This window comes from Callithrix jacchus, chromosome 9, assembly GCF_049354715.1.
Source record: "Callithrix jacchus isolate 240 chromosome 9, calJac240_pri, whole genome shotgun sequence".
Taxonomy (NCBI): Eukaryota; Metazoa; Chordata; class Mammalia; order Primates; family Cebidae; genus Callithrix; species Callithrix jacchus.
The window spans coordinates 83,860,469-83,887,275 of record NC_133510.1 but is presented as its reverse complement, the minus strand read 5'-3'; the positions used below and the strand labels follow the sequence as shown (position 1 = coordinate 83,887,275).

The following is a 26,807-nucleotide window of genomic DNA, read 5'->3' as shown; positions in this document are numbered from 1 at the left end:
AATTTTTAACTTTAATCTATTTTTCATGATCACTATTAAAAGTGACAACAGTATTTCTCAAAACATTTGAGAAAACAGAAACTTCTGAAAAAGCAGTGATTCCTGAGCAATGACCTTTTCAGTTAAATGTCTCACTCCAAGAAAAGTAACTCCTATGAAATAAAAATAATCCAGTAAGATATGCCACAGTCCATGTTTTCCAGACTCAAAATAGCATTATATATGTTCAGGGGAAAATCATGCATAAAGGGGAAAATCATGCATAAAAATCCAACAATTTTGGCAAACTATATAATTCAGAAAACAAAAGAAAGGTTTACTTGATGTTTCTAAAAAGTGGAAAACAGGCAAGTTTCTGAACTAAATCAGTAACTCTCCAAACATTCTAACTCATAAAATGTATTTTGGCCAAGCCACATCACCTCCCTCTTTCCCTAATCAATCCTCATCACTGCTACTTCTTCCTGTGTTTCTAAAGATGCCCAGAATGTTAATATATATTATGTGAGATATATAATCTATACATCTGTATATCTATCTACACAAACACACATACATATTTCACAGCCAAACCCTTTTGTGGAATTTGGGGGTAAACAAACGGCAATAGGCTTTTTAAATCTTAGATCATTTCTTGAAACTTTGAAAGGGTTGAAATGCATTACTAATTTCTAAGATATAGGCAACTATCTAATATTTCCCAAACCTCTCTAATTAAATTTTCTATCTCAGTTTCCCATGAAACTCTGGAAAGCACATGTAGGAAACACTGAACTAAAGAAAAAAGAGGAAAGGATTTGCTAGTAGCAAACTCAACAACATCCTCAAACAGAAAATAACAAAAGAATGAGTAATATCTTTACCTAGTATTTTTTTTTTAATTTAGAAAAAGAAATGCATAATAAATGAGGTATAGCACAGTTGTCCAATAAGTTAGAGGCAATACACATTGATAATTGATTAGACACTATTTTTTTATTTTTAAATGGTTGTCTTTAATATTCTTTAGTGTAATTATGTTCCTCTTTTCTTAAAAAAAATACTATTTAAATCTGTTTTATAGTCTACTGGCTTCTATTATGCTCTTTTAATACCAAAAAAGTATTTGTTGCAACTGGAAATTCATTTCTATTATCACAACCATCTAAAGCACTATTTCAATGTATTTCATTACTGCTTCATACAAATCAACACATGCAAATAATATAAAAAGCTGCAAAATATAACTTGGTAATACATGTACATAATTTCACTCGCAAATTTTGAAAGGGAAACCTTTAGGACATCAGTCTGAATTGAGTCTGCAACTTTATTATTTCTAACCAACAAGGTAAACATTTTATTTTTACTCTTTTGATATGTCTCAGAACTGATCAGTCCCTTGAGTTCTAGACTGTGACTTAGGTAACGTGATCTCACCCACATGAAAACGATTTATTAACTGACCTTGTGCAACTGACTTACGCTGACTATGCTTCCATTTACTCACCTGCTAAATGAGAATAAATCATTTTACCAATATTTTCTCAATAAGGTAAAGGCGCTGAAATAATACTGTAGGATAATTTAACCTCCAGTGAAGAAAGATACTTTGTAGCCAATCAGAATTGAATTCTACTACAGTGCCAGTGTCATGAGAAAATAATTACCCACTAAAGGGTGATATTAGTATCATAATTAAAATGATACACCATGTAAGACTACCTACATAGAGGCCACAGTATTTTACTCTGCCTCCAACTACATATGTTTAATGATAACGATAAGGGCAGATCAAATATTAGAAATACAGTCCTATGCCATATAGCAGTGTTTTAGATGATCATGATACCGTATTTTTTTGGCTTTGTTTTGGTGTTTGAGACAGAGTCTTGCTCTGTCATGCATGCTGGAGTGCAGTGGCGCGATCTTGGCTCATACAACCTCTGCCTCCCCAGCTGAAGCAATTTTCCTACCTCAGCCTCCCAAGTAGCTGAGACTACAGTCATGCACCAGAAAGACCCACAGCGGATGAGACAGCCCCTACAAGAATTAAGGATTTCAAGGAAAGAATAACTGTGCTGGGATTGCTCATACAACAGGCACACATCAGTATAAACTTGCTGTGATAGGCAAAATTTTGTCTGCTGTTTTCAAAGAGTGAGTGTCTTACCAGTCCATTGTTGCTCTAAGAAAAATGTATGGATCACTAGAAACATCTTTTTTTTTTTTTTTTTTTAGATGCCGTCTTACTCTGTCACCTAGACTGGAGTGCAGTGGCATGATCTCGGTTCACTGCAACTTCTGCCTCCCGGTTCAAGCAATTCTTCTGCCTCAGCCTCCCGAGTAGCTGGGATTACAGGCACCTGCCACCATGCCTGGCTAATTTTTGTCTTGTTAGTAGAGATAGGGTTTTACCATGTTAGCCAGGCTGGTCTTGAACTCCCGACCTTAGGCAATCCACCTGCCTTGGCTTCTCAAAGTGCTGGGATTACAGGCATGATACCGTATTTTTACTGTACTTTTTCTATGTTTAGATATATTTAGCTACATAAATACCACTGTGTTATAATTGCCTGCAGTATTCAACACAGTAACATGTTGCACAGGTTTGTAGCCTTGGAGCAACAGACTGTACCATATAGCCTAGCTATGTAGTAGGCTACACCACTAGATTTGTGTAAGTATATGCTATGATGTACACACAGAAAATCTCCTAAGGATACATTTCTTAGAACATATCTCCACTGTTAAGCAATGCATGACTGTATTAGTAAAAAACTACACCATCCTTTTTAAAATACAGGATTTTAACTTCCATTGCAAGTCTGATCCTGTACCAAACTAATTTTCATCAATATTATACTTATGGAATATAAAAATTGTGATAATGTAGCATTACTATTAGAACAGTAAAGAAGTGATTCATAAAATCTCACAATGTTCTTTCATAAGTTAATTGAACATAAAAAAGTTCAATTGCTTTGTGTTTTACTGTCTATTCCCTAGAAGATAATTCAATGGTATGAATAAAATGTTTTCTTATTTTAAAATTACTTTAATACCTATATATTTTACTTTTTTTCTTTCTGAAGACATTCTAGTTGGTATTGAATTAAAACAATTGTGATATTAAAGAAATTATCCATTTCAGAAATAGCCTGATGATTAATATAAAGTCTTGAATAACGTAAACACTTTAAATAACATAATGCAGCACAGAACAAGATCTTTCATCAGAAACTATTGTTTACATACAAACAAATAGTTATAAAGTGGGCAACACTGGCATATTTAATAAATATTCTGGAAATAATTTTGTGAATAAGCCAGATAAGGTCCTACTTTAATGGAACATATATTCTCGTAAGTATGGATGTGTGTATGTGTGTTTGTATGGAATGATATTAGAAATTTCATAGATGCTGCAAGTCATTTGTGTCCAACAGACAGAAAGGGTTCGGTAATAAACAGAGAACGTGTATGTTCTCAGTACCTACCACCACTAGTAGCTTCGGAAAACTGAAGCAAAGCCTGTAAGCATCTTTTATTATTAAAGCTTAATAAAAGTGACTCCGTGGCTTATTGATTTTACTTAAAATTCTTTTCTCCTTCCCTTATACACATGCACGCACACACAGACAAGCATGTACACATAAGCAATAAAATCTCTCCCAATGCTTTCTAAAAGTAGTCAGTAACACACTCAGCATACTGAGCTGCCTTAAGAAAATAACACTGATGCCAGAACTTGGTTTTCAATAAGGGGCGATAATCCAGACAATATTCAGTTTAAAAACAAGACGATTCTAAGAATGCAGAGATTTTAAACAAACAACATATACACCAAAAGCAAAAATGCAGCCCAAAATATCAACTTTAAAGTTCAAGCTCAAATCAATGTGGTTACCAGTTGTTTAATTTCTTTCTTCCAAACTAAAGTCTACATTATTAGTTGCTTCCTAGATAACAAAGGCAGAAAAGGATTTTTACAATGAAGAAGCCAAAATTCTAAGCTTTCAGCTGTGACAAATTATAAAATTTTACCAGAGAGATTTATAAAACATCAGTTGCTAATATTAGCAAGATTTATAATGTGGGCAACAATGGTCTAAAGCACAGAAACCAAAACAGCTACCAAAATGCCTTAATATTAACTTCCATATATAATTTTCCACCAGTTATGATTCATTTCATTGTTATGTATTATAGATGACAAGTCCCCAGTTCAAAAGCCAGTTACTGTCTCACCTTCTCACATATTTTCTACTGAAGTTAGGTTTTCAACACAAGAAAGCAGTGAAATACAACCACTTAGCAAAATAAAGTTATAATTAAGCACTAGAGTTAAATTTTTGAGCAAAAAAAAATCAATTGCTTTATTATTAATCCTATGATTCCATTTCTTCAAGCTTGAGGTCAAGGCTACTTGTGATTTCACAGACACTGACATAAAAATTTTTGAGTCAGCTGCAGTTTTGCCTTTTTTGTGGCAGGATTAGACATCTGGTCTCTTTCTGAACACTGCTTTTGAGAAATGTCACCCAAGGCATGTTTCCATGGCAGTTCTTAGGTGAAGACCTAATATTAGCAGCATCCTTTATCGAGTAGTAGCAAATTTTATTTCAGCAGACAGGTGCTGTAGTCGTTTTGTTTATTTCAGGAGAGTGATAAAACTGGAAATACCATTTGTTGAGTTCCTACTATAGGTCACATATCTTGATCAAGGGATGAGTGCTTGGGACAGCAACATTTAAATTTAAAACTTGTTAAAACATAAGCAATTATCCAGAATATACTATTTAGTAAAAATAAAATGAAATACAGAATAGTATGCATAATGTTTACAAAATTCCATTTGTATTAAAAAAAGACATTGCTTATATATGAATTAACTATAACTTATAACATATAAGATTGACAACCTTCAAGGAAGAGAAATTGTAAAGCTGGAAACAAGAGATAGTGAAGTTTCCACTGTTTATTCTTTTCTAAGTTTTAAAATGTGAAAAAAGAGTGTACAATCTCTTCAAAAATCGGCTGTTTCTTCCTCAATGCCTCTCTCTCTACAACTCACATTATTCTGTTCCAATTTTCAAAACATTACTGTTGCTTTAAAGCCAACTGCGATCATTGCCCTATGCTTTAAGAGCCTCAGACAAAGGACACTGTGTTAGAGCAGACTCTGCTTTAAGAATGGGAAACTTACTTACAAATATAATCTGAGTCAGATCAGACTGACTTCCTTGATTCTTACATGCTAGAGAAGTCCCATCATTCCATTAGCCCCACCTGTAAGGATAGGCTGCCATCCTGCCTTTCTTCATCTTATTCACACCACCATCTAATATTGGTGTGGCTACTAACCCTTAATGTACAGTAGAACTTCTTGGGATGCTTTTGAAGGAACCCAACACTTCCAGAGATTCTGATTCGATTGGCCTTGATTTGGCTGAGCACTGTTGTGTTTTAAGTGCACCCTTCAAGTGAATCTAATCTGCAGCCAGGATTTAGAACTGGTGCATGGTCCTTCCATAGGCACTACCTCAGACAAGGCTAGTTTTCAATACCAACCTGTCTGACTGTCCTAATGGATGAGCCTAGAATGTAACACTGGCTGTTTCTTATGTTCTCCATTTGTTACAAATAAATGAGATACATCCAAGTGTTAACAAGCGAATATAATGATAACTGAAATCTGATTATGACTATATACAGAGGAAATTACTGGGGACAAATGTTTCATTGTCCTTAATTCTTTATTCCTTGCCCTAAAAACCAGACTCTAGACTAGACAAAAACACTGTGATTTATAGGACATAGAACCCTGAGTACAACTAATCTTTCTCCAAAGGTAAATGGGTTAGCTCTGACCCAGAAGCTCTTTCTGTGTTGCCCAGAGACCTTTAAAGAGTATCACTCTCATCCGGTGTTTTAGTTGGTTGTATCACTACTTGAGAGGACTGTTAATTTCATAGTTAACTATGTTAACACTTTATGTTAATTTAATTAAAATAACTGTTAATTTCATAAAGAGTTCCTGACCTAAAATTCAGAGGAGTTCATGGATATTCTGAAATTAAATTAAAGTATGTATATATGTTCATTTCCCTATAAGAAAGAAGTCGCTTCTATGGGATTCTGAGTAAGAATCTATAAACAAACATTATCAAAGTATATGAAAGCCACACAAAACACAAAATGCTCCTCAAAGATTTTCTATTTGTCTCAAAAACAGCTTGGAAGAAGCGAGACTGCAAATGGACATGTGGAGACCATAACATCTGTTCATTTTCTGTTCCACAAGATGGGCAAATTGCCAAGACTACCCTTTTAACACACTTCTATGATTGGTTAATCTGAGGTCTCCAACCAACTTGTCTTCTTTCCCCACCACACCCCCATTGCTTTAATCAAATGGAATCACCATTTCTGTAAATCAAACCAGTCAAATATCAGCAATGTAACATGGTTCAGATTAATACTCTCTATCAATTTGCTGTTTTGACAATCTCTCTTCACTATCTCCTTGTGGTAGGTCCCACATAGGTGCAATTCCTCAGGCTTGAGTCCTCTCCTTTCTTTAGTTAAGGATACAACTCTGTGTCCAGCCCTGAGAAGGTAAGACTTCTCCATGGCTAAAGCTCCAAGACACAAATATCTATAAATCTATTTTTTTGCAAGATACGTATGTGCTACAGTCTGAAACATGCCTCCAAACTTCATGTGTTGAAAATTTAATCCCCAGTGCAACAGTGTTGGAAGGTGGGGCCTTTTAGAAGATGTTTGGGTTAGGAGGGCTCTGCTCTCATGAATGGACAAATGTTGATAAAACGAAGGCTTTGTGGGAGTGGATTTGTTCTATCTTGTCCTTATGCTCTTCTGCCATATGAAGATACACTGATCCTCCTCTCTGGAGGACACAGAAACAAGGCACCATCTTGGAACAAGAGACGGAACCTGACAGCACCTTGATCTTGAATGTCACAGCCTACAGAACTGTGAGAAATAAATTTCTGTTCTATATAATTTCTCCCTGTCTGTTGCATTCTGTTATAACAGCATAAAACAAACTAGGGCAGGGTGTGTATTCTAAACAGTCTAGATCTATCCTTTTGGTTTGGTTTTTCTCTTGTCTCTTCCTAGCTCTGGGAGTTGACAATATGGGGTATTATAATAAAGCCAACCCCCAGTGAATAAGCCATTGCTTCTTTCTAGCAGATAAGAGTCTATCTAATCCCCTTAAAAAAAAAAAAAAAGCTTACCTTTGGAAGTACTAATGTCAAGTAAATGAAGCAGAGAACTGAAACTGCTAATTCTGCAGACCCAGTGCTGAGCAAATTAGGAACTCTGACATATTTAGCATTCTCAGTAGTCACAGAGAGCATTTACCCCTAGTATAGCTCATACAGCATGGCTTCCAGCAGAGCTGTTTTCATCTCTGAGTTATTTCATGCTGATGTGCAGTCATTCAGCTATCCTGCACTAGGGGAACAAATTAAGGCTTTTCTTATTCATTGTGATTAATGAGACTTTGTGGTAAGCAAAAATTTAAATGGGTTCTTGCTTAATCATACTTCCAGACTTCTGCCCAGGAAGTGAGGTGTGGCTATTCCATATGCATACTACAATTCAACCTGAGGTTACACAAAACCTGGGCCCCAGAACATCCAGTGCTTTGCCTCAAACAATCTTCAAACATGTTCAGATTTCTCCGTGCCAAAAATGAACACAACAAACTTCCCTATGAATTTGCTCACATTCATAAAAGGGACAAATGACACCGTGATCATCAAAGTGCTCTTCGGTTGTCATATTAGTCTTTTCTCTGTAACACTTGGCACTGTTGATCCCCATCCTCTGAAAAACCTTCTCATCACTCTTTAGTATGTTTTGCTTTTCTGATTCTCCTGTTGGCTCCAATTTCTAACACTCAATTTATATTGTTTCTCTTCCTCAGCCTCAAGAATTTCCTGTTTCCATTCTCAATCTTTACCTGAGTAAACTGATCAAACTGTCATGACTTTGCCATAGCATACAAATATCTGAGTACAACCTTCGAACTCAGTATTACCGAAACCAAAAGTATGGCTTTCCTCTCCACCAGTTGTTGCTCCTACTGAAGTATTTCAGTTGATAACTGCCATTATATTGGTTGTCCTAGCTGAAGGCATCAGAGCCATTTTCAACTCCCTTTTCATCTCTTACCATAGACACCTGACACCCTAACCTCTCCTCAATGTTCTGATCACTGATATCCTGGCCATGTATCCAGGACTATACAACAGCTTTCCAATTGCCCAGATTATGGCAAAGGAATCCTGCTTTTGGATCCAGGGAAGCTTGTTTCAAATATCACAGCAACGTCCCACTTGTGTCACTGAGAAATTTATTTGCTGTCTCTGATTCTTAGTTTCTACAGCCATAAATAGGGGACTTAAAATATCTACATCGTGAGTTGGTACTTATAATTAAAACCATGTATAAAAAGTGCTTAGAAGAGTTCTGATCACTCAACACTGAATCAATAATAGTTATAAATTTTTATTGTCTCGTTCAAAGTTCTCCCTATCTACTAGTGACAAACTTCCCTCTAAAAACTAGTGCAGATTTTTGAACCAGCATGCAAATGCTAAATTTTAGAGTATTTATCATAGGTGATGACTCCATGTAGTTTATAAAGATTCTCATACCTTCTACAAGTGTAAGAGTTTATTTAGATGTGTCTTGACCTATTCACTTTCTGCTCTTTATATTAATCTTAATTCCTTGACTATATTGTCAGAGCCTTTGGTAAAAGGGCCATATCTGGCATTTATTCTATTTCCCAATCACCTTCTAGCATGATGTGGAGTTGACAATAGACATTAATAAATATTGTTGATGGAGCTATGACAATAACTGAGCTTGCCAGCTCCAACATAAAACACACATAGAAAAAATAAACTCAAAAATAAATATTTTTGAACAACCAGTCATGGAAGAAATCTAAAAGATGCTAGCATAAGCTTTATAATCTTTTCCCATTAAGATGATCAAATTATATAGCCTGAATCAGAGTAATAACTGAGTCATCATTTTTCTCATTTTATATATACAGAAAGAAGGTCACTGTATACTAGTTTTTTAAATGTTATTTTCCATTACGCAAGGGGAGAGAAAAGGACTATGGTGTGTCCAATTGAATACACTAGTTAGCAGATGATGGCTACTTGTCTTAACTTCATATGGAACCATAGGAGAGCCCACATAGCCAAGTCAACCCTAAGCAAAAAGAACAAAGCTGGAGGCATCATGCTACCTAATTTCAAACTATACTACAAAGCTATAGTAATCAAAACAGCATGATATTAGTACCAAAACAGAGATATAGACCAATGGAACAGAACAGAAGCCTCAGAGGAAAAGCCACACGTCTACAACCATCTGATCTTTGACAACCTGGCAAAAACAAGCAATGGGGAAAGGATTCTCTGTTTAATAAATGGTATTGGGAAAACTGGCTAGCCACATGCAGAAAGCAGAAACTGGACCCCTTCCTGGCAACTTACACTAAAATTAACCACAGATGGATTAAAGACTTAAGCCTAAGACCATAAAAACCCTAAAAGAAAACCTAGACAAAACCCTTCAGGACATAGGCGTAGGCAAGGACTTCATGACTGAAACACCAAAAGCATTGGCAACAGAAGCCAAAATAGACAAATAGGACCTAAGTAAACTCCAGAGCTTCTGTACAGCAAAAGAAACAATGATTAGAGAGAACCAGCAACCAACAGAATGAGAAAAAATTTTTGCAATCTACCCATCTGACAAAGAGCTAATATCCAGAACTTACAAAGAAATAAAACAGATTTACAAGAAAAAAAAACAAACAAACCCATCTAAAAGTGGGAGAAGGACATAAACACTTTTCAAAAGAAGACATATATGAGGCAAACATATGAAAAACTGTTCATCATCACTGGTCATTAGAGAAATGCAAATCAAAACCACATTGAGATACCACCTCACGCCAGTTAGAGTGGCGATCATTAAAAAATCTGAAGACAACAGATGCTGGAGAGGAGGTAGAGAAAAAGGAACACTTTTACACTGTTGGTGGGAGTGTAAACTAGTTCAACCATTATGGAAGACAGTCTGGCTGTTCCTCAAAGATTTAGAAATAGAAATTCCATTTGACCCAGTAATCCCTTTACTGGGTCTATACCCAAAGGATTATAAATCGTTCTGTTATAAAGATGCATGCACACATATGTTCATTGTGGCATTGCTTACAATAGCAAAGACCTGGAACCAACCCAAATGCCCATTGATGATAGATTGGACAAAGAAAATGTGGCATATATACACCTTGGAATACTATGCAGCCATCAAAGAGGATGAGTTTGTGTCCTTTGCAGGGACACAGATGAATCTGGGAACCATCATTCTCAGCAAACTGACACAAAAACAGAAAACCAAATACTGCATCTTCTCACTCATAGGAGGGTGTTAACAATGAGAAGACATGAGCAGAAGGAGGGGAATATCACACACTAGGGTCTGTTGGGAGAGGACTCAGGGAGAGACAGCAGTGGGGTAGAGAAGTTGAGGAGAGATAACATAGGGAGGAATGCCAGATATAGGTGCTGGGGGGATGGAGGCAGCAAACCACTTTGTCATGTATGTACCTATGCAACGATCCTGCATGATCTGCACATGTACCCCAGAACCTAAAGTACAATTAAAAAAGAAAAAATGTATACTATACTAAATACACAAACCAGTCACAGTCATTTGTTATCATTATCAAGTATTAATGTACCACACATAAATGCATGTGCTATACTTTTACACGACTGGCAACACAGTAAGTCTGTTTATACCAGGATCACAAACGTGAGAAATGCGTTGCGTGACATTATGATGACAGAAAATTTCCAGCTCCATTAGCTTATGGGACCACAATGTATACAGGGTCTATCATTGACCAAAATGTCATTATGTAATACATGACTGTATAAAAATGCTATCTTTTAATCTTTAGGACTATTTTCAAATACGCTATTTCATTTGATTCCCAAACAAATATAAAGAGTACAGAGTTCATTTCTAAACCAATCATTCTATAAAGAAAAGTTTGGGTCGGGCGCAGTGGCTCAAGCCTGTAATCCCAGCACTTTGGGAGGCCGAGGCAGGTGGATCACGAGATCAAGAGATCGAGACCATCCTAGTCAACATGATGAAACCCCGTCTCTACGAAAAATACAAAAAATTAGCTGGGCATGGTGGTGCGTGCCTGTAATTCCAGCTACTCAGGAGGCTGAGGCAGGAGAATTGCTTGAACCCCAGAGCCGGAGGTTGCAGTGAGCCGAGATCGCGCCATTGCACTCCAGCCTGGGTAACAAGAGCGAAACTCTGTCTCATGAGCCCAGGAATTCCTTGCTCTTGGAGGCCAGGAAGCCCCCTTCCCCACATAGGCTTGGAAGTGTCTGCTCCTGTGGCATAACCTCTCCCTGCTTTTGGCGCCTGCTCTGATTTCGTAGCAAAGTTGTGGCCCCGTCCAGGAGATGTCACAGCACAGCCAAGTGTGTGCATGCTCAAGGCATTGTGGACATGCCAGCATCCTGCCTCCTTGGTTCCCTCTGAACTTTGGGCACCAATGACCACAGGTGAGAGGGCAAGTGGAGCTGAGGATGGTTCAGCCCAGGCCTGCAGGTTCCCCTCATCATGGACAGCCAGGGTGCCATGGACAAACAAGTTGATGATAGCAGGAAACAGACAGGTTTCTGAGCAGAAAGGGGCAGGTCCCTAGGGAAGTAGCACCTTTAAGCCAGTGATGGCCTGAACCTGGAGGGCAAGGCTGTCAGTTCGGAGTGGAGACCCAAGCTCAGAGTGAGAACTTATGGTACTTTTTCCAGGCCATCCATGGCTGCTCATGGACCAATCAGCATGTACTTTCTTTCTTCTGAAACCCATAAAAACCCCAGAGTCAGCCAGACCAACAGAGATGAGGGACAGCTTGCCTGCAGATAGGAGCTACCCATTCTGGATCTCCTCTCCACTGAGGGCTACAGATTCAATGGGATGACATATCTGTGAATAGTAGCTACCCACTCTGAGTCTCCTCTCAGCTGAGGGCTACACAGTCTTCGAGATGACCTGCCTCCAGATAGGAGCTACCCTCTCCAGGTCTCCTCTTGCCTGCAGACAGGAGCCACACACTTCATGTCTCCTGACAGCTGTATTGTTGCTCAATAAAGCACCTCTTTGCCTTGCTCATCCCCCAGTTGTCTATATACCTCATGCATCCTTGACATGAAACAAGAACTCAGGACCCACTGAATGACTGGACTGAAAGAGCTATAGCACAAACAGGGCTGAAATGCAGGCCCCTGTATCCAATTGCCACGTTGAAGGTAACAAGAAGGAGAGAACAGCTGTGGCCCCTTGGGCAACCCAGACTTGGGGGCTCCCGGATCCAGGGCTGTGATACCCTCTTTGAGGCTCTGCAGTTCCTGGAGTCTCCAAGCTTCTATGCACCACCACATTCCCCTTGTCTAGACACAGGTCCATAGTGGCTCCTGAAGCTGCCCGCCCAGCCTCAACAGCCAGTGTGCCTGGCTCTGTGCAATGGCTGGACCCCATGCTTGCTCACTGACATACCCCTCATCACTTTGTGCCTGGCTCACCCTTGGCAGGCATGGGATCCAGGCCAGTAGGACAAGCTGAGCACAGCCTGCCAGGACAAGTGGGCAGAGTCAGCCCAGCAGGCCCAAGTAAAATTCAAAGGCACCACCAGCTGCAGAGGCTTCTGTCTGGAAAAGCAACACCCCAAGGATCTTGTGATATTAGGATTATCTAAACTCTCCCTTCTGTCTGCAAATTTAAGGAAAGAGCATTCAGTAAGAGATTATCAAGTTGAATAATAAACAGTTTTTAAACATTTATTCAAAGTTGAAAAACTAGTAATGATAATGCCCATCAAAAAAAATAGAAGTGAAATATTAAAATCCTTGGTAATGGCAAGCCATACAATTCTCTGTGTTATTCACTGATTAAAGCCTTCGAGTTAACTTTTATTTAACTCACACGTCCTATGCTTAAAGGATAGATCTGCAAGGGGAGAGACCACTGTTTTTTTCTACATCTTCTGCTCATTCTTCAAAATTGGTATTAGCTGAATCGACACATCCCTGTGTGCTGATTTATTTTTTTCTTGGTGCTTAGAAGAGAATTAATGGGCTCCAAATGGAGTAGGCTCCAGTGCTCTGATTTGACTTCTTCCATGTTATGAGGACAAACAGACTTTGAAAAAAGAAATGTGGAGTAATACTCAAGCATTAAAGCAACTGGATCACAGGGGAATTAATGTTTAGTGTTTATATGTTAGAATTCTATTCTGGGAAACAATACATTTGTAAGGAAGAATTATATCCTTATACCCTGAGAATTATTCTAAAGATTTTTTTCACAGATTAACCAATTGAATGCCATAGATATTATTACTACTGATATTTATAGTAGAAGAAACTAAGGCAGAAAGCAGCAAAGCAGCTTGTTTGAGGCCAAACGATTGATAAACATAAGTGTCAGAAACCTACCATGGCAGGCTTAACTAGTATGCTTCCTCTCAAATACTAAAAGCTTTCACTAATTTAAAGTGAAAATTTTCTTTAATAAATATATTTGAAGAATTAGCATTCCCTAAATATAAAAAGAAACTGAAATAAATTACAGTTAAAAAATAAGTTATCAAATAATATATTTACTAAAGAAAACCAATTAGAGTGAAGAAGATTCACAGAAGTGAAAATTGAGAGAGTATGTGTCAACCCTCTCATTTTAATGATTAAAAAATGAATTTCCAAAGAGGTTTAATTAATTTAAGTCATATAGGTACATAAAGGTAGAGCAAGATAACAACACAGATATTAATATTTCTAGTCCAATGACCATACTCCTGTACCACAATTCAGAATTTTAAATCCTCAACTTTCTCTAATTAAATTTATTGCCTGAGAAGGCAGAGTATAACACATATCTTCAAAGTTAATTTTTGAATTATTAACAAATGGCCATCTGACCTGACTAATCTTGTGAACATACTGAAAATTTATTGAAAAGGTTTGCTGCTGTAATGTATACAATATGTGAAATGCAAATGCATGTAAAACAAAAGCAAACTTATATTCCTTGACTGGGGAAAAAAAAAAGACTTACTAAATAAAAATGACAACTGCTATATCAAGACCAATTATACCAACCGGCTTATGGCTTACTCTCAAGCCAGATTTAAGGAGAAACAATAACCGCTAACATTCCATTTCAGACCTACGTAATACCCTGGCCAAGGAACAGCAATCTCATTTCTTGCTTAACCACACCACTGTCATTGTGGAAGCCTGGGCTTACTGTATTATGAAATCGAAATATGTGTACAACACACACTTTTGCACACTGGTACACAGCAAAGATAAGGAGAAAGGCAGGACCCAGAAAGACTGTTTTGCCCTGGAGAAACAGTGTTGGATTTTCATTCTGCAGATGACAGTCTGGTAAAGGGGAGAAATACTGGAGAGAAGAGAGAGGCTGGGAAGCATATCTCTGTATAATCACCATTTGCCAGCACACAGACATGCATGTGCATATGCAGAAGGCTGCTACATTTGTTTATGTATTGCATTCTTAGGTGAAAAGATTGCTTGGGTTTTATCTCTTCTCTTTGGCAATACCATCCTACCAAATATCTACTCCTGTTCATACATGGTTAGGGTTAGATCTATTGGAATCAGTGTAGATTTCTAAAGAAATACCATTTATTTTCTTCCTCTCAAAAGTAAAGACTATATTATTCTGAATTGGTTTCCATATTCTAACTGATCCAATTTTCCTTCCAGAATTAACTATCTTAAATATCTCATACTTCACTGACTGAGCTGGACAGGTGTTCCATATTTAAATATGTCCAATTCCATTGATAAAATCAAATATCTGTCTATAAAACATATAGCCTGTCTTACATAAGTTGTTCATGTAGTCCTGTTGTAAAAGAGAAAAATTAAATTACTCTTACTCACTGATGGAAAAAACTCTTTACCTATAAATCAATGTTTCTTTCTGATATTATCTGGGCATTTGTTTAACAAATATGTATTAAATAATGAATATGTGTCATTAAGGCAAGGAGCTGAGAATTGATGGTGGACAAAAACACAGATGACTCCTTCCCTAGTAGAATTAGAGAAAAGAGGGCAAACAAGCACATCAAAGGAGCCCAAAGACTAATATGAACCTCAAACTTTTATATAAACCACCAAGGGAAAATGCAATATGCCAAAAGACTGTGATAAAGTGATTTGGCCTAATCAGGGAGGTCAAGGAAGGCTTCCCTGAGGAAGTGACACTAGCCGAGATCTAACAGAAAAGTAGCATATATTTCAGGCAATGTTCCTGGGGCAGGATTAGCATCAGAATAACTGCAGGGAGACAGGAGCATGTTGTACATTAGACAGGAGCTTGTTGTACCTAAGAAGGAAAGAGAATGATTAGGATGAAGCAAATGGCCAACACTTTCAGATGTTGAGAAGTACAATGAAGACTGAAAATGGCCATTGGCTTTGGAAAGTAGAGATGACTGGGAATACTAGGAAAAGCTGTAGCTATGGAATGATGGTGACAGCAACTGGAGAAGATTGTAGAGTAAGTTTCTGATTAAGATACGGAACCTACTCTGTAATCTTCTCCAATTGCTGTTAGAGCTATAGAGTGTAGACAAGCCCTGAAAGAGAGAATGTTGTAGCTGCCAGGAGATAAGGGATTAAATATTTTTGTTCTTGTTGTTTGTTTTAATGAGTTAGTTTTATGAATTTGTTTGAAAATGTGGTAATTATCAAGAAAATAAGCAGATTTACATGTGGTAGTAAGAAATACAGATATACCACATAATCTTTACCCAGTTTTCCCCAGGGGTATCAACTGCAAAAACCTGTTATCACAATCAGGATATTGATACAGTCAAGATACAAACCAGTTCATCTCCACAGGGATCTTTCATGATGCCCTTTATGCCCATATATGGCCATTGCTGATATACAGAAACCTAACAAATTTTCATATGTATGGGTTAAACTCACTTATTAGTTATGGGGTGTGTGTGTGTGTGTGTGTGTGTGTGTGTGTGTGTGTATTCTGTAATTTTCTATGCAAATAACCATGCCATTGGCAAATAAAGACAATTTTATTTCTTCCCTTCTGGTGCATATGCCTTTTGTTTTCCTATACTTCTTTATTAAACTAGCTAGAACTTCTACAAATATGTTGAATAGAGGGTCAAAGTGGAAATCCTTGCCTTGTTTATGATCAACAGGGGGGAAACAATCAGGATTTTATCATTAGGTATGATATTAGCAGCAGGTTTTTTCATAGGCATTCTTTGTGAGGAAGTTTCTTTCAATTACTAGTTTTTGGATAGTTCTTCATTATGAGTAAATGTTGAATTCATTAAACAATTTTTTCTACATCAATCGATAATATAATTTTTCTTTAGCCTATTAATATGGTAGATTACTTTGATTAATTTTGAGATATTGAAGCAGGCTTGTACCTCTGGAATAAATTCCACTTGGTCACAGTGTATAATTCTTTTTACATGTTGTTGAATTGTTGAATTCACAATATTTGCTAATATTTTGTCAAGAATTCTTGTATCTATGTGTTTATGAAAGACATTCACTTATAGTACCATTTTTTCTGTATTTGACTTGTTATTAGGGCAATACAAGCTTCCTTAAATGATTAGGAAAGTGTTCCCCCACTTTTATTTTCTGAAAGAGATTGTACAGTAATGGTGTTGATTCTCCTGTAAACATTGGTAGATGGCACATGGAATACAGAAATACCAAATACCCCTGACTCCTCTTCTATTCTAAACGTTGGTATAAATGTCCAGTAAAACTATCTGTGTCTGGAAATTTCTTATTGGGAGTCTACTTAATTACATATTGGATTTTCTTAATAGTAATAAGGCTATTCGAGTAATTTATTTCTCATTTGTTTATGGTTTTTGAGGAATTAGTCCATTCCATCTTCATCTATGTTGTCAAATTTATGTGTGTTGAGTTTCTCATAGTATTTCCCTTATCATCCTTTTTATGTGTGCAGGGTCTTTAATAATATCTCCTGTTTCATGTGTGGTATTGGTAATTCATGACTTCTGTTTTTTTTTTTTTTTTTTTGGTCAGTCTTGTAGAGGTTTGTCCATTTTATGTATCTTTTCAAAGAACTAGCTCTGTGTTTCATTGATTTTCTCTGTTTTTTATGTTTTCAATGTTATTGATTTCTGCTCTTTATTATTCCTTCCTGGTTTTAGGTATATTTTGCACCACTTATCCTAGGTTCTTGAGATAGGAGCTTATATTCTTGATTTGAGAGTTTTTCTCTTTTCTAATGTATCCATTTAGTGCTATAAATTTCCCTCTCAGCACTACTTTAGCTGTGTTCCCCAAAATTGTATATGATGCACTTTCTTTTTCAATGAGTTTGAGATATATACACCTAGAGATGTGTGTGTGTGTGTGAGTATATGTGTACGTTTTCCTGGATTTTCCTATTTGACCTATGGATTATTTATTTAGAAGTATGTTGATTAGATTTCAACTGTTTGGAGATTTTCTGGTTAAGTATAATTAATTTTTAGTTTGAAAATATTGTGGTCTTAAAATAGACTTCACATAAGTTCAAATACCCAAATATTTTTAAATTAGTTGAAATTTGTTCTGTGGCCCAGGCTTTCATTTATCTTGGTAATTATTCAGTGGGCATTTAAAAAGAATGCATATTCTGATGCTGTCGAGAATAGTATTCTATAAATGTTAATTAAATCTTGTTGGTTGATGGTGTCAAGTTTTTCTACATCTTCGCTGATTTTCTGTCTGTTGCTTTATCAATATTAGAGGGGAGTATATCTAAATATACGATACCTAAAATATGCAACTGGAATGTGTAGGCACAAATCATAAGAGAAACCAAAATGTAAAATAGACATCAGTCAACATATTTGTGTATGAGCTTGTGTATTCATATTTATGAATATGAATATCATATTGAGCTTTATATGATATGCCTTTAATACATGTCAGGAGGCATGAAAAAGAGAGGACAGTTTTGATAAGTACTAAATAAATAGATTCAACAAAATATAAAGACTAGTAGAGTGTAAGAGGTAAGGAAAATGAACTCAAGAATCACTTGCAGATTCTCAGTTTGGATTACTGCATGAATGGAGGTAACATTAACAGAAACACAGAGTGCACTGAAGAAAACATGGTTTGCAGGGTAGGGTAAAGATACAGAACTCAGTTCATGTCATCTTGAGCATAAGATGTGTACAGACTAATCAGAGATGTCTAACAATAAGTTAGTGCTCAGCAAGAAAGTCAGATGTAAACAGGAGATTTAGGAGCCATGATTTAATAAATGATCCTCAAATATAACTACTTGGAGATTATCCAGGAAACATAATCAGAATAAGAAAATGGAGCTAAGACTATGATCTGGCTAAACTCTAATGTTTAGGACCAAAGTGAAAGAAACAGAAGAAAAGAAGAACAAGCTGTGAAGGACTGAAAGAAGAAATGAATAGAGTTTAATTCAATTCTACAAGTATTTATTATTTGTGTGGTGTGTGCTATGCACTATGCTGTGAAACTGGCTTTTATCCTCTTCTAGAAGTTATCCTCTTCTAGATGTAAACAGATCATTTCAGTACAATGTGGCCAGCTCAGTGACAGACAGGCTTGAAAGCAACAGGACCACAGAAAGGGGCTCTGCACACAGCCCAAGATCCCGAGAAGAAACTTTCAAGAGATGATAACATCTAAGCAGAGTCTACAAAGAGAGTAGGAGTTAACCAAGAAAGAAAGACAGGAGGAAACTCACGCCAGGTAAAAGAAACAGCATGAATATTAGCAAAGGACCATGGAGCTCAAGAGACAGGAGAAAATCACCTAAAAGGAATGGTCAGCAGGGCCGAATTCCAGTAAGAGAAAAAATAAAATCAGATTATAGAAGACCCTTTGACTTTGTCACTTATAAAGTAACTGCTGACCTCTGCTACAGTAGCTTCTATGAACTGATGTGAAGATAAATCAAACTATGGTGAGATGAGGAGTAATTAGAAGAATATGAGATTCAGGAATTTGGGCAGGATATTTTTTCAAGGAATTTAGTGTAGAAGAAAATAAGGATGGCATAGCTAGAAGTGAGCGAAGGTCTAAAAGACTTTGCTTTGCTATCAGAGAAAGTTAAAGACATTTACAACTTACAAAGCCTCTTTCATAAGTTGTAGAAAACAAGTCAGACTGCAGAGAAAACGTTTTAAATTGTAGCTATTTCATTCAATTATTCACACAACAAGTATTTACAGAGCATCTCTACTCTTCTTGAGCAAATCATTCCAACACAGAAACAAACAACCCTCCGTCATAGTGTTAATATCATGTTTTAAATAAACTCAAGAAATAATAGAAGCCCATGGTAAATAGCACAAAACATATATCAATTCTAAAACAGCTTGAAACTTATAACTATAAATATGTTGGCATCTTTGGCTTTGTCATATTTGTGTAAGCAGTACCACAATTCAATATAACTATTCAGTATTGATACTTTGTTTACTTCAAGAGAAATTATTTTAATAAAATCATTATATTGCAGAGAGAATGGTATGAAATTATGTCAAGATTGTTTAAACTATTACAAACAACTAAATGCATATCCAGTCTGCAAGACACAAAAGTACTATATAAAAGATGTAGAATAGGAGATAAATTCCAAAATGCATACAAGTCTGCAAGATATAAAAGCATGATATACAAGATATAGAGTAGTATATGATGGTCTAATACTTGTGTCAAAGTCTACCTTAATATTTCTTAGCATTCAGAGACAGAAAACCAGCCAGTTAAAAATGAAAGAACACAAATGGACTTTAAGTGATGAGGAGGCCTGGAGTATTCCAGAAAGATTGAGAATAGCCTCTTGTGTTTTCAAATTCATTGACTTACAGAATTTTAGGAGTGCAAATTAACTTAAAATCATATAATACATTCTCCACACCCTACATATAAAATTCTCCACTTCACAATCCTTGTCTGGTATTGACAGAACACTTGTGTGAAAGAGAGCCTTATATTTGAGAAGTTGTCTGTTTGTTTTACTGCCAACCATTTAAATTTGTCTCTATTATTCCCAAAATATAACTCTCTGTAACTCTGTTACAAGACTACATACTTTATACGTAGCAACTTTTTACATATCAAAATAAAATATCTGCACATTAAGTGTATTATTTGTTTGTCAGACTAGCCATTCCTAATTCTTTCACCTATTTTTTTCTCTTTTTGAGATGGAGTCTCACTCTGTCACCCAGGCTGGAATTCAGTGGCATGAGCTTGGCTCACTGCAACTTCTACTTCCTGGGTCCAAGTGATTCTCCTAGCCCAGCCTTCTGAGTAGCTGGCTTACAGGCACGCACCATCACGCCTGGCTAACTTTCATATTTTTAGTAGAGACCGGGTTTCACCATGTTGGCCAGGCTGCTCTCAAACTCCTGACCTCAAGTGATCCACCCTCCTCGGCCTCCCAAACTGCTGGTATTACAGGCGTGAGCCACCATGCCCAGCCCACCTTTCTTGTATACATTATTTTTATGTTATTCCCTTCTTTCAAAGATGTTTTCTGGTAAGTTCATGATTTTTTTTTAGCCTTTCAGTTAAACTGAATACAAATTTTCAAATGTGGAAGAGTAAAGTAAGATTATATCACTGTACATGGTGAGTATTTTTTAAATAGCAGTTCTACCAACAGCTTATGTTTAAATTATGGACAGTTTAATACCCAGAGATTTAGCTACATAAACTGCAACCAACCCAAGTTTTCCCTTTTTCATTTCTGTATTTTTTTAACCTAAATATAAGACTGTAAAGATTTATGTTTTTTTCTATCTTGTTAAATTTGTCCCAAAAGCCCAAGGTCATTTTGACAATTTAGCAAACTGCCATATCAGTTATCCCTCCAAGATTTTGATCTTCTAGAGACCTGATAGGTATGTTTTCTAAGTCTTTATGCAAGACATTGATAAAGTTAAATGGTATAGGCATATGAAGGAAATTTCCTATACACACAGAAATCGTATTCCTAGGTGACACTGATATATGGATCTTAATTTTTAAACAGTTATTTATTCAGCTATAAATCTGGTCAGTCTATATATCTATGCCTTATACAGAGAGCTTTATTAGAAACAAAGGAAATTAGTTAAAATTGAGACAACATGACTTTGGACATCCATTAATCTTATAAAAACACAAAAAAAGGGAATCTACATCATTTGTTTTATGATTACTATTTTCTAGGACTCTAAAATCAGTATTGGTTTGCCAATACTTTCTAAAAATCTGTAAGGGATAGATACAAAGCTTCTTATTGTATGTTCTTCAGAATTTAATTCACTGTTCAACAAAATTGAAATAACTAGCTAATATTTCCTACATTCCCTTTCTATTTCAGAATTCTATTTTTAACTGGAAGAAGATACAATAACGTCCCCTGTCCCCACCCCAATTTTTTCTGATCCTATTCAGGACTGCTTCATGAAAAGTTTTAATAAAATAAATATTATCTATATGTGGTATTAATTTTACTGTGTTACCTCATATAAGACTGTTGTGTTCCCATGGAGAAGAGGTCCATAGCAGATATAGGAATGTCCAACAACCCAGCCTAAGTCAGAAGCTGCCCACCACACCTAAAAAATAAAATAATAAAATGTATATATTTTATTCAGAGAAATGTCATGTAATGTAAATTTAAAACCACAATTACCTCTCCAGGTTGAAGTCCATATATAGAAGACATTGACCAGTTTAGCATGACGGCATATCCCCCAGTGGGCCTAACCACACCCTAAGGAGAGAAAAAGTGAAGCTAAAATCAATAAACAATGTGTGAAAACACTCTCTATCTTCATAGCATCCACTTTAAAAGTTCCTGATTTAGAGTATTTTAATATTAGCTACAAATTACTTTGGCTTTTATAAAAATTATCTTTGAATCTTTTTTGGGGATCTTTCAATAGTCAACACAAAATAATTTGTCCTCATTAGTGCCATTTTTAGAATCTGTTCTCATATAACATTATTAGTCTTCTAAAGAAAATATGATTTCATAATGCAATATAAACTTTCCTAATGGTAACACACATTATCAACACTACACTTTCAGATATATATCCAGAACAAAAATTAGTGCACAGAAAGGTAAAATGTAGTCATATGCCTCAAATACAGACTAACATAAGTACCTGTATTTCTTAAGATGATTAAATAATAACAGACTGCTTAGAGTAAACAAAGTCATCTTCTAACTGGAATGTCATTAAAATGCTTCACTGGGGATCATGCAAGCATATTTTAAAGCTGAGCAATTCTTTAATTATGAATTCTAGAACTCTTAGGGATGAATTCCAGTTAGTTGAATCTAACATTAAAAGATTCTTATATTGCATTTTGGGGAAAAGTATGGATCATTCCATTACTGTAGTATGGGTTTCACAAATCAGTTTCCAGTAGCTTTCCCCAACACTGGGAATATATTCAACCTCAATACAAGATTAGCATTTGAACACTGGGTACGAAGGTCACCATAAATAAGAACTAATAGTAAATGTAATAATTACACTCATTTATTGTTTCATTAAAAACATTGATCATCATTGGCTCAATAAGAGTTAACAACATTTATACTCAGAATGATTAGGTGAACACCTGCTAAATGATACAAGGTATATTCCACTCACATGTATTTTGAAGCATGTTTTAGTGCAACAATAACTGTTCTATGCAAAAGATAATTGCTTTTTATAAAAAAGTAAACATAGATCTAATCAATAACTGTGCAATTAGTTATGCTTTTTGGCATAGTTCTGCACCTTAATACACATACGCAAATCAGGGCAATTAAACAGAAATTGACTTTCCATTGGTTACTAAAATTGCTGCTCTCCTTGGGTGCCACTAATAAAACATGTATCAAGCTGCAGAACATTATTTTATTCACAAATAACAACACCCGGTCTCTTAGCAAATATCAGATGTAGCTTTGTTGGTATTTGAGAGCTATTTTCTAGGTTGTATGACATGTTTAGCATGCAGCTGGCCCTCTTGATCTCCATGGGAATATTAGAAATCCTAAGCCCCCTGCCAGTAGGCTTTACACATGCACTTTCCCATGTAAACAAAACAGTTACCTTCCCCTTGTATCCTATCCTATCTTCGATGCACTTTGCTAGTTTGTTCTACGGAGAAGATATTTTCCTATGGCTCAACAGATTGACGAATCTGATATTAATCAATTTGCAAACACTTAACTATTCATTTTACAGACTAAAAAAAGTAGGTTTTCTGTAGACAATATGCTGTCCATGTGTTATGACAGATGGAGATACTTAATATCAGTAACAGTTTCACTTAAAATTGTTTTAAAATTTTCTCTCCATCCTACATACCCCTGCATTTAGAACCCATTTTATCAGTAACTCTAAATATTGTAACTAGGTAAATGTTTATATCATATGGGGGTTTAGAGGGTAAGAAGCATTGACTAGAAATGATGACAAGAAATAAAAGGTGAGGGAAAACAAAACTGAATAGTAATTCAGTTGTAAAACCTGGAAGATAAATTTAAAGGATTCAAACTTCTATTTACCTCTCAGATGAGTACTTCTTCAAAAGACATTTACCGTGTCACTTTTTCTGTAAATTAGTGAATACTTAAACCCATCTGACCAAAACAAATGAGACTTAAAAATGAGACCATGCATGAAAAAGCATTTAAAGTTGTAAAGACTAAAATTTAATATCTCATTAACAATATTCTTTCCTTAGCTCTAGCAATTATTGCTTTTTATTTTACTCTGTGCTCCTATCAGCCAAAAGGCATAAATGTCAAAATAATTAGAGGTTGCCATCAAAGATTCTCTTTAAAACAATTAAAATGAAGGAGAGAGAAAAACTGTAATGTATGTTTTTCATTAGTCTTTGATATCCACTTACTTTTGTTTTTTAAAGATTGAGTATACAAATTTTACTCAAGCATCTTTTTACCATCTATTTATCTAGACTCTAGATCTGCAATTTGGTCTTGCCTCCACAAATGCTCGGATAACACAGTTTAAAATTTCTGAGTATTTGATATGGTGTAGAAAAAGAACTGCATAGTTTCATGTTCTCCAGGTTCATCTTTTATAAGGGGTTTGAAAGTACAAAAATCACAAAGATTACATTTCAAAAGAATTTCTTTTAGCATAAACATTAATTTGTGACAAAAACAAAATGATAAAAGCATTTTTGTTTCCTGTTTATAATCACGCTTTCCAGGTAATGATGATTAAAGTGCAAAAGAGAAACCCCATTCAGCCTCTGAAAACACAAAAAGTATGCTAAAAAATTAATCATTATACTCTAAGTAAGCAAAATTAGTTGGAAACTAAAAATAGCAATTTTACAGTATATATGAATATAGGGTAAAACTACACAATACCAGTGCTTACCCCTAAAACACAAATGTGATGCATTTTAGACTTCTGAATCTCTATTACTACCTTCTATATGTACTTTTACTCTATATACCTTAAAAGTAAAGTCATTCGATGATCTAAGAAATTCTAAGAAAAACCCTGTAACCTGCTAATATGCTGTTCTGATCTTCTGGTAGGATCAGTCATAATTCTAAAAGATTTCTGGCGAACTTGAAAAATATCCAGATGGGACTAGCACTCTGAGCCCTGAATAAAGACATAAAAGCAAATCCTATCTCAGAAATAGAAATGGAAACACTGTGATGGTGCTGTCTTTTGGGAGGGGGGAACAATTGTAATGTTTATGGGGCTTAAAAATTGAATCAGTGCAAGTAAAAGTAAAGGCTGAATATGAGTTACTCAGAAATGGGACCACAAAGTTATCACAGATAGTTCTTTATTACTGCCAGCTTACTGAGCTACTTCTGAAGACAAGTAAAGTCACAGATTCCCATAAATGGGGCCATTGAAGTAAAACATAAAACATGTTGGTATAAATGTCATGTGAAGTTTTGGCTGCCACAACTTGAAAAATACAACTGCAATAATAGGTACTGTAGAAGAGGAGGGAAGACTGAAATGTGCAGTAAGATTAAGAATTTAGGATTATTCATTGTAAAAATGTATTTTTTTTTAATGGTCTTTAAATATCTGACAGGCAAATCTCAAAATACTAAGAGCAGAAAAGTTTGGAGTATATGACAAAACTTGCTATTTCCTACACTAAGGCCCTCTATCATTTATTTTGTAATAAATGATCATACAAGGCAAATATATATATATTTACATATGTAAAATGTCTATTAACATACACATGTAAATATATGCATGTATACATGTATGTGTACATATGTATATGTTTATGTATATGTATGGATATATCTCTGTGTGTGTGTGTGTGTGTGTGTGTGTATCAATTCAACCTGACAAGTTAAGAATAAAGGGGGAAAATAAATATTTTACTTGAGAAAACAAACCCATCACCAAATGATGGCAGCCATCAGAGAAATAAAATGAATGGTTCTGATTGTTTAAAAAATTATTAATACATCAGCAATAAACCTTGGTTTGATAGTGGTCTGACAGATGGTATCACCTATTTCTAGAATAAGCCTCCACCCGCTTTCTGAACCTGATGAACTCCAATGTCTCCACCAGGAGCACTTCAAAACATTGCAAAAGTACCATGTCTTCCGGGAAACTTCCCGCCATCCTATTGTTTGTGTCAAAAGTCTCTCTGGTGCTCTTTCAATGCCTGGAAACCTCATCAGAGAACAAATGTCCCCAACCTAGTGCTGCGCTCTCTCTACCACTTTTGAGCACTGTGAGGACAACATCTTCGTACCTTCGGCACAGTCTCTAGTGTCGAATAGGCATTTAATACATTTGTTGACTATCTAAATGAGTTAACAGTTGAGTGTATAAACGTGTAAATGATGCAATTATTTTAACAAATACTCTTCAGGAGAAATCCTTGACACTTGTAGAATTATTAAATCTGGAATCTTCTTAGAAGGCGTGAAATGTTTCCATTTGGGCTATTTCATCAAACATAAAATATCTTGTTATAGGCTTTCAGAAGACTCTGAAACTGTATCTGTGGAGGATACTCTGGCAGCTAGGTAATTTTTTTATCGATCTGAACAACTGTGAGATAAGGAGCAAAGGTGCAACCAGGTCAGCACTTTAACTGCAAGAGCATAACACAGATTAAACAAAAAAAGTTCACTACCGTGTTTTATTTGACTTTCACTCTGTTTTTTCTAGGGTAGGGAATATTATCAAATCACTTAAACAGGAATGAAAGCTACATAAATTGCCTAAGTAGGGCACACCAGGACAAACGACCTTATCTACCACTTTCTTGTCATGCTTTCTTTTCAGTCTTTTCCTTTCGGTTTCTTTCCCCCATTCTCCTTTGACGTTGAACTTTTTTGCTTTTTTGTTGTTGTTGTTATCACTATCGCTTTATGATATCAAACTGAACCAGATAAATTTTGTGATCACTAAGTCTCCCATACCTGAAAGGACATCTCATCCAGATGGGGGATTCTTTTATCATGTAGTATTTTGAACTATCTCAAATAGAGGCACTCACACCAAACAGAATAGAAACCCACAACAAAACAGAAATGTATCCAAAGCAGCTCAGATGTGGTTGCTGGAATATTTACAGCAGCTAAACAGATTAACCTGTCATACAGCAATC

The 26,807-nt window shown here is 35.8% G+C and overlaps 1 protein-coding gene across 5 annotated transcripts in view; it reads right to left on the bottom strand.

Annotated features, from left to right (window-relative positions):
* ACSS3 (acyl-CoA synthetase short chain family member 3) overlaps window positions 1-26,807 on the bottom strand; it is a 163,566-nt gene that overhangs the window by 76,723 nt on the left and 60,036 nt on the right. For all 5 annotated transcript variants that reach the window (XR_013521947.1, XR_013521949.1, XR_013521948.1 and 2 more), the window contains 2 exons: window positions 21,847-21,927; window positions 21,674-21,769 (listed from right to left, as the gene is read on the bottom strand). Coding sequence is in view for 2 of the 5 variants with exons in the window: in XM_002752792.7 (XP_002752838.4) it covers window positions 21,674-21,769; window positions 21,847-21,927 (177 nt within the window). In the remaining 3 variants the exon portion in view is untranslated. The remainder of the gene's footprint in view (window positions 1-21,673; window positions 21,770-21,846; window positions 21,928-26,807) is intronic.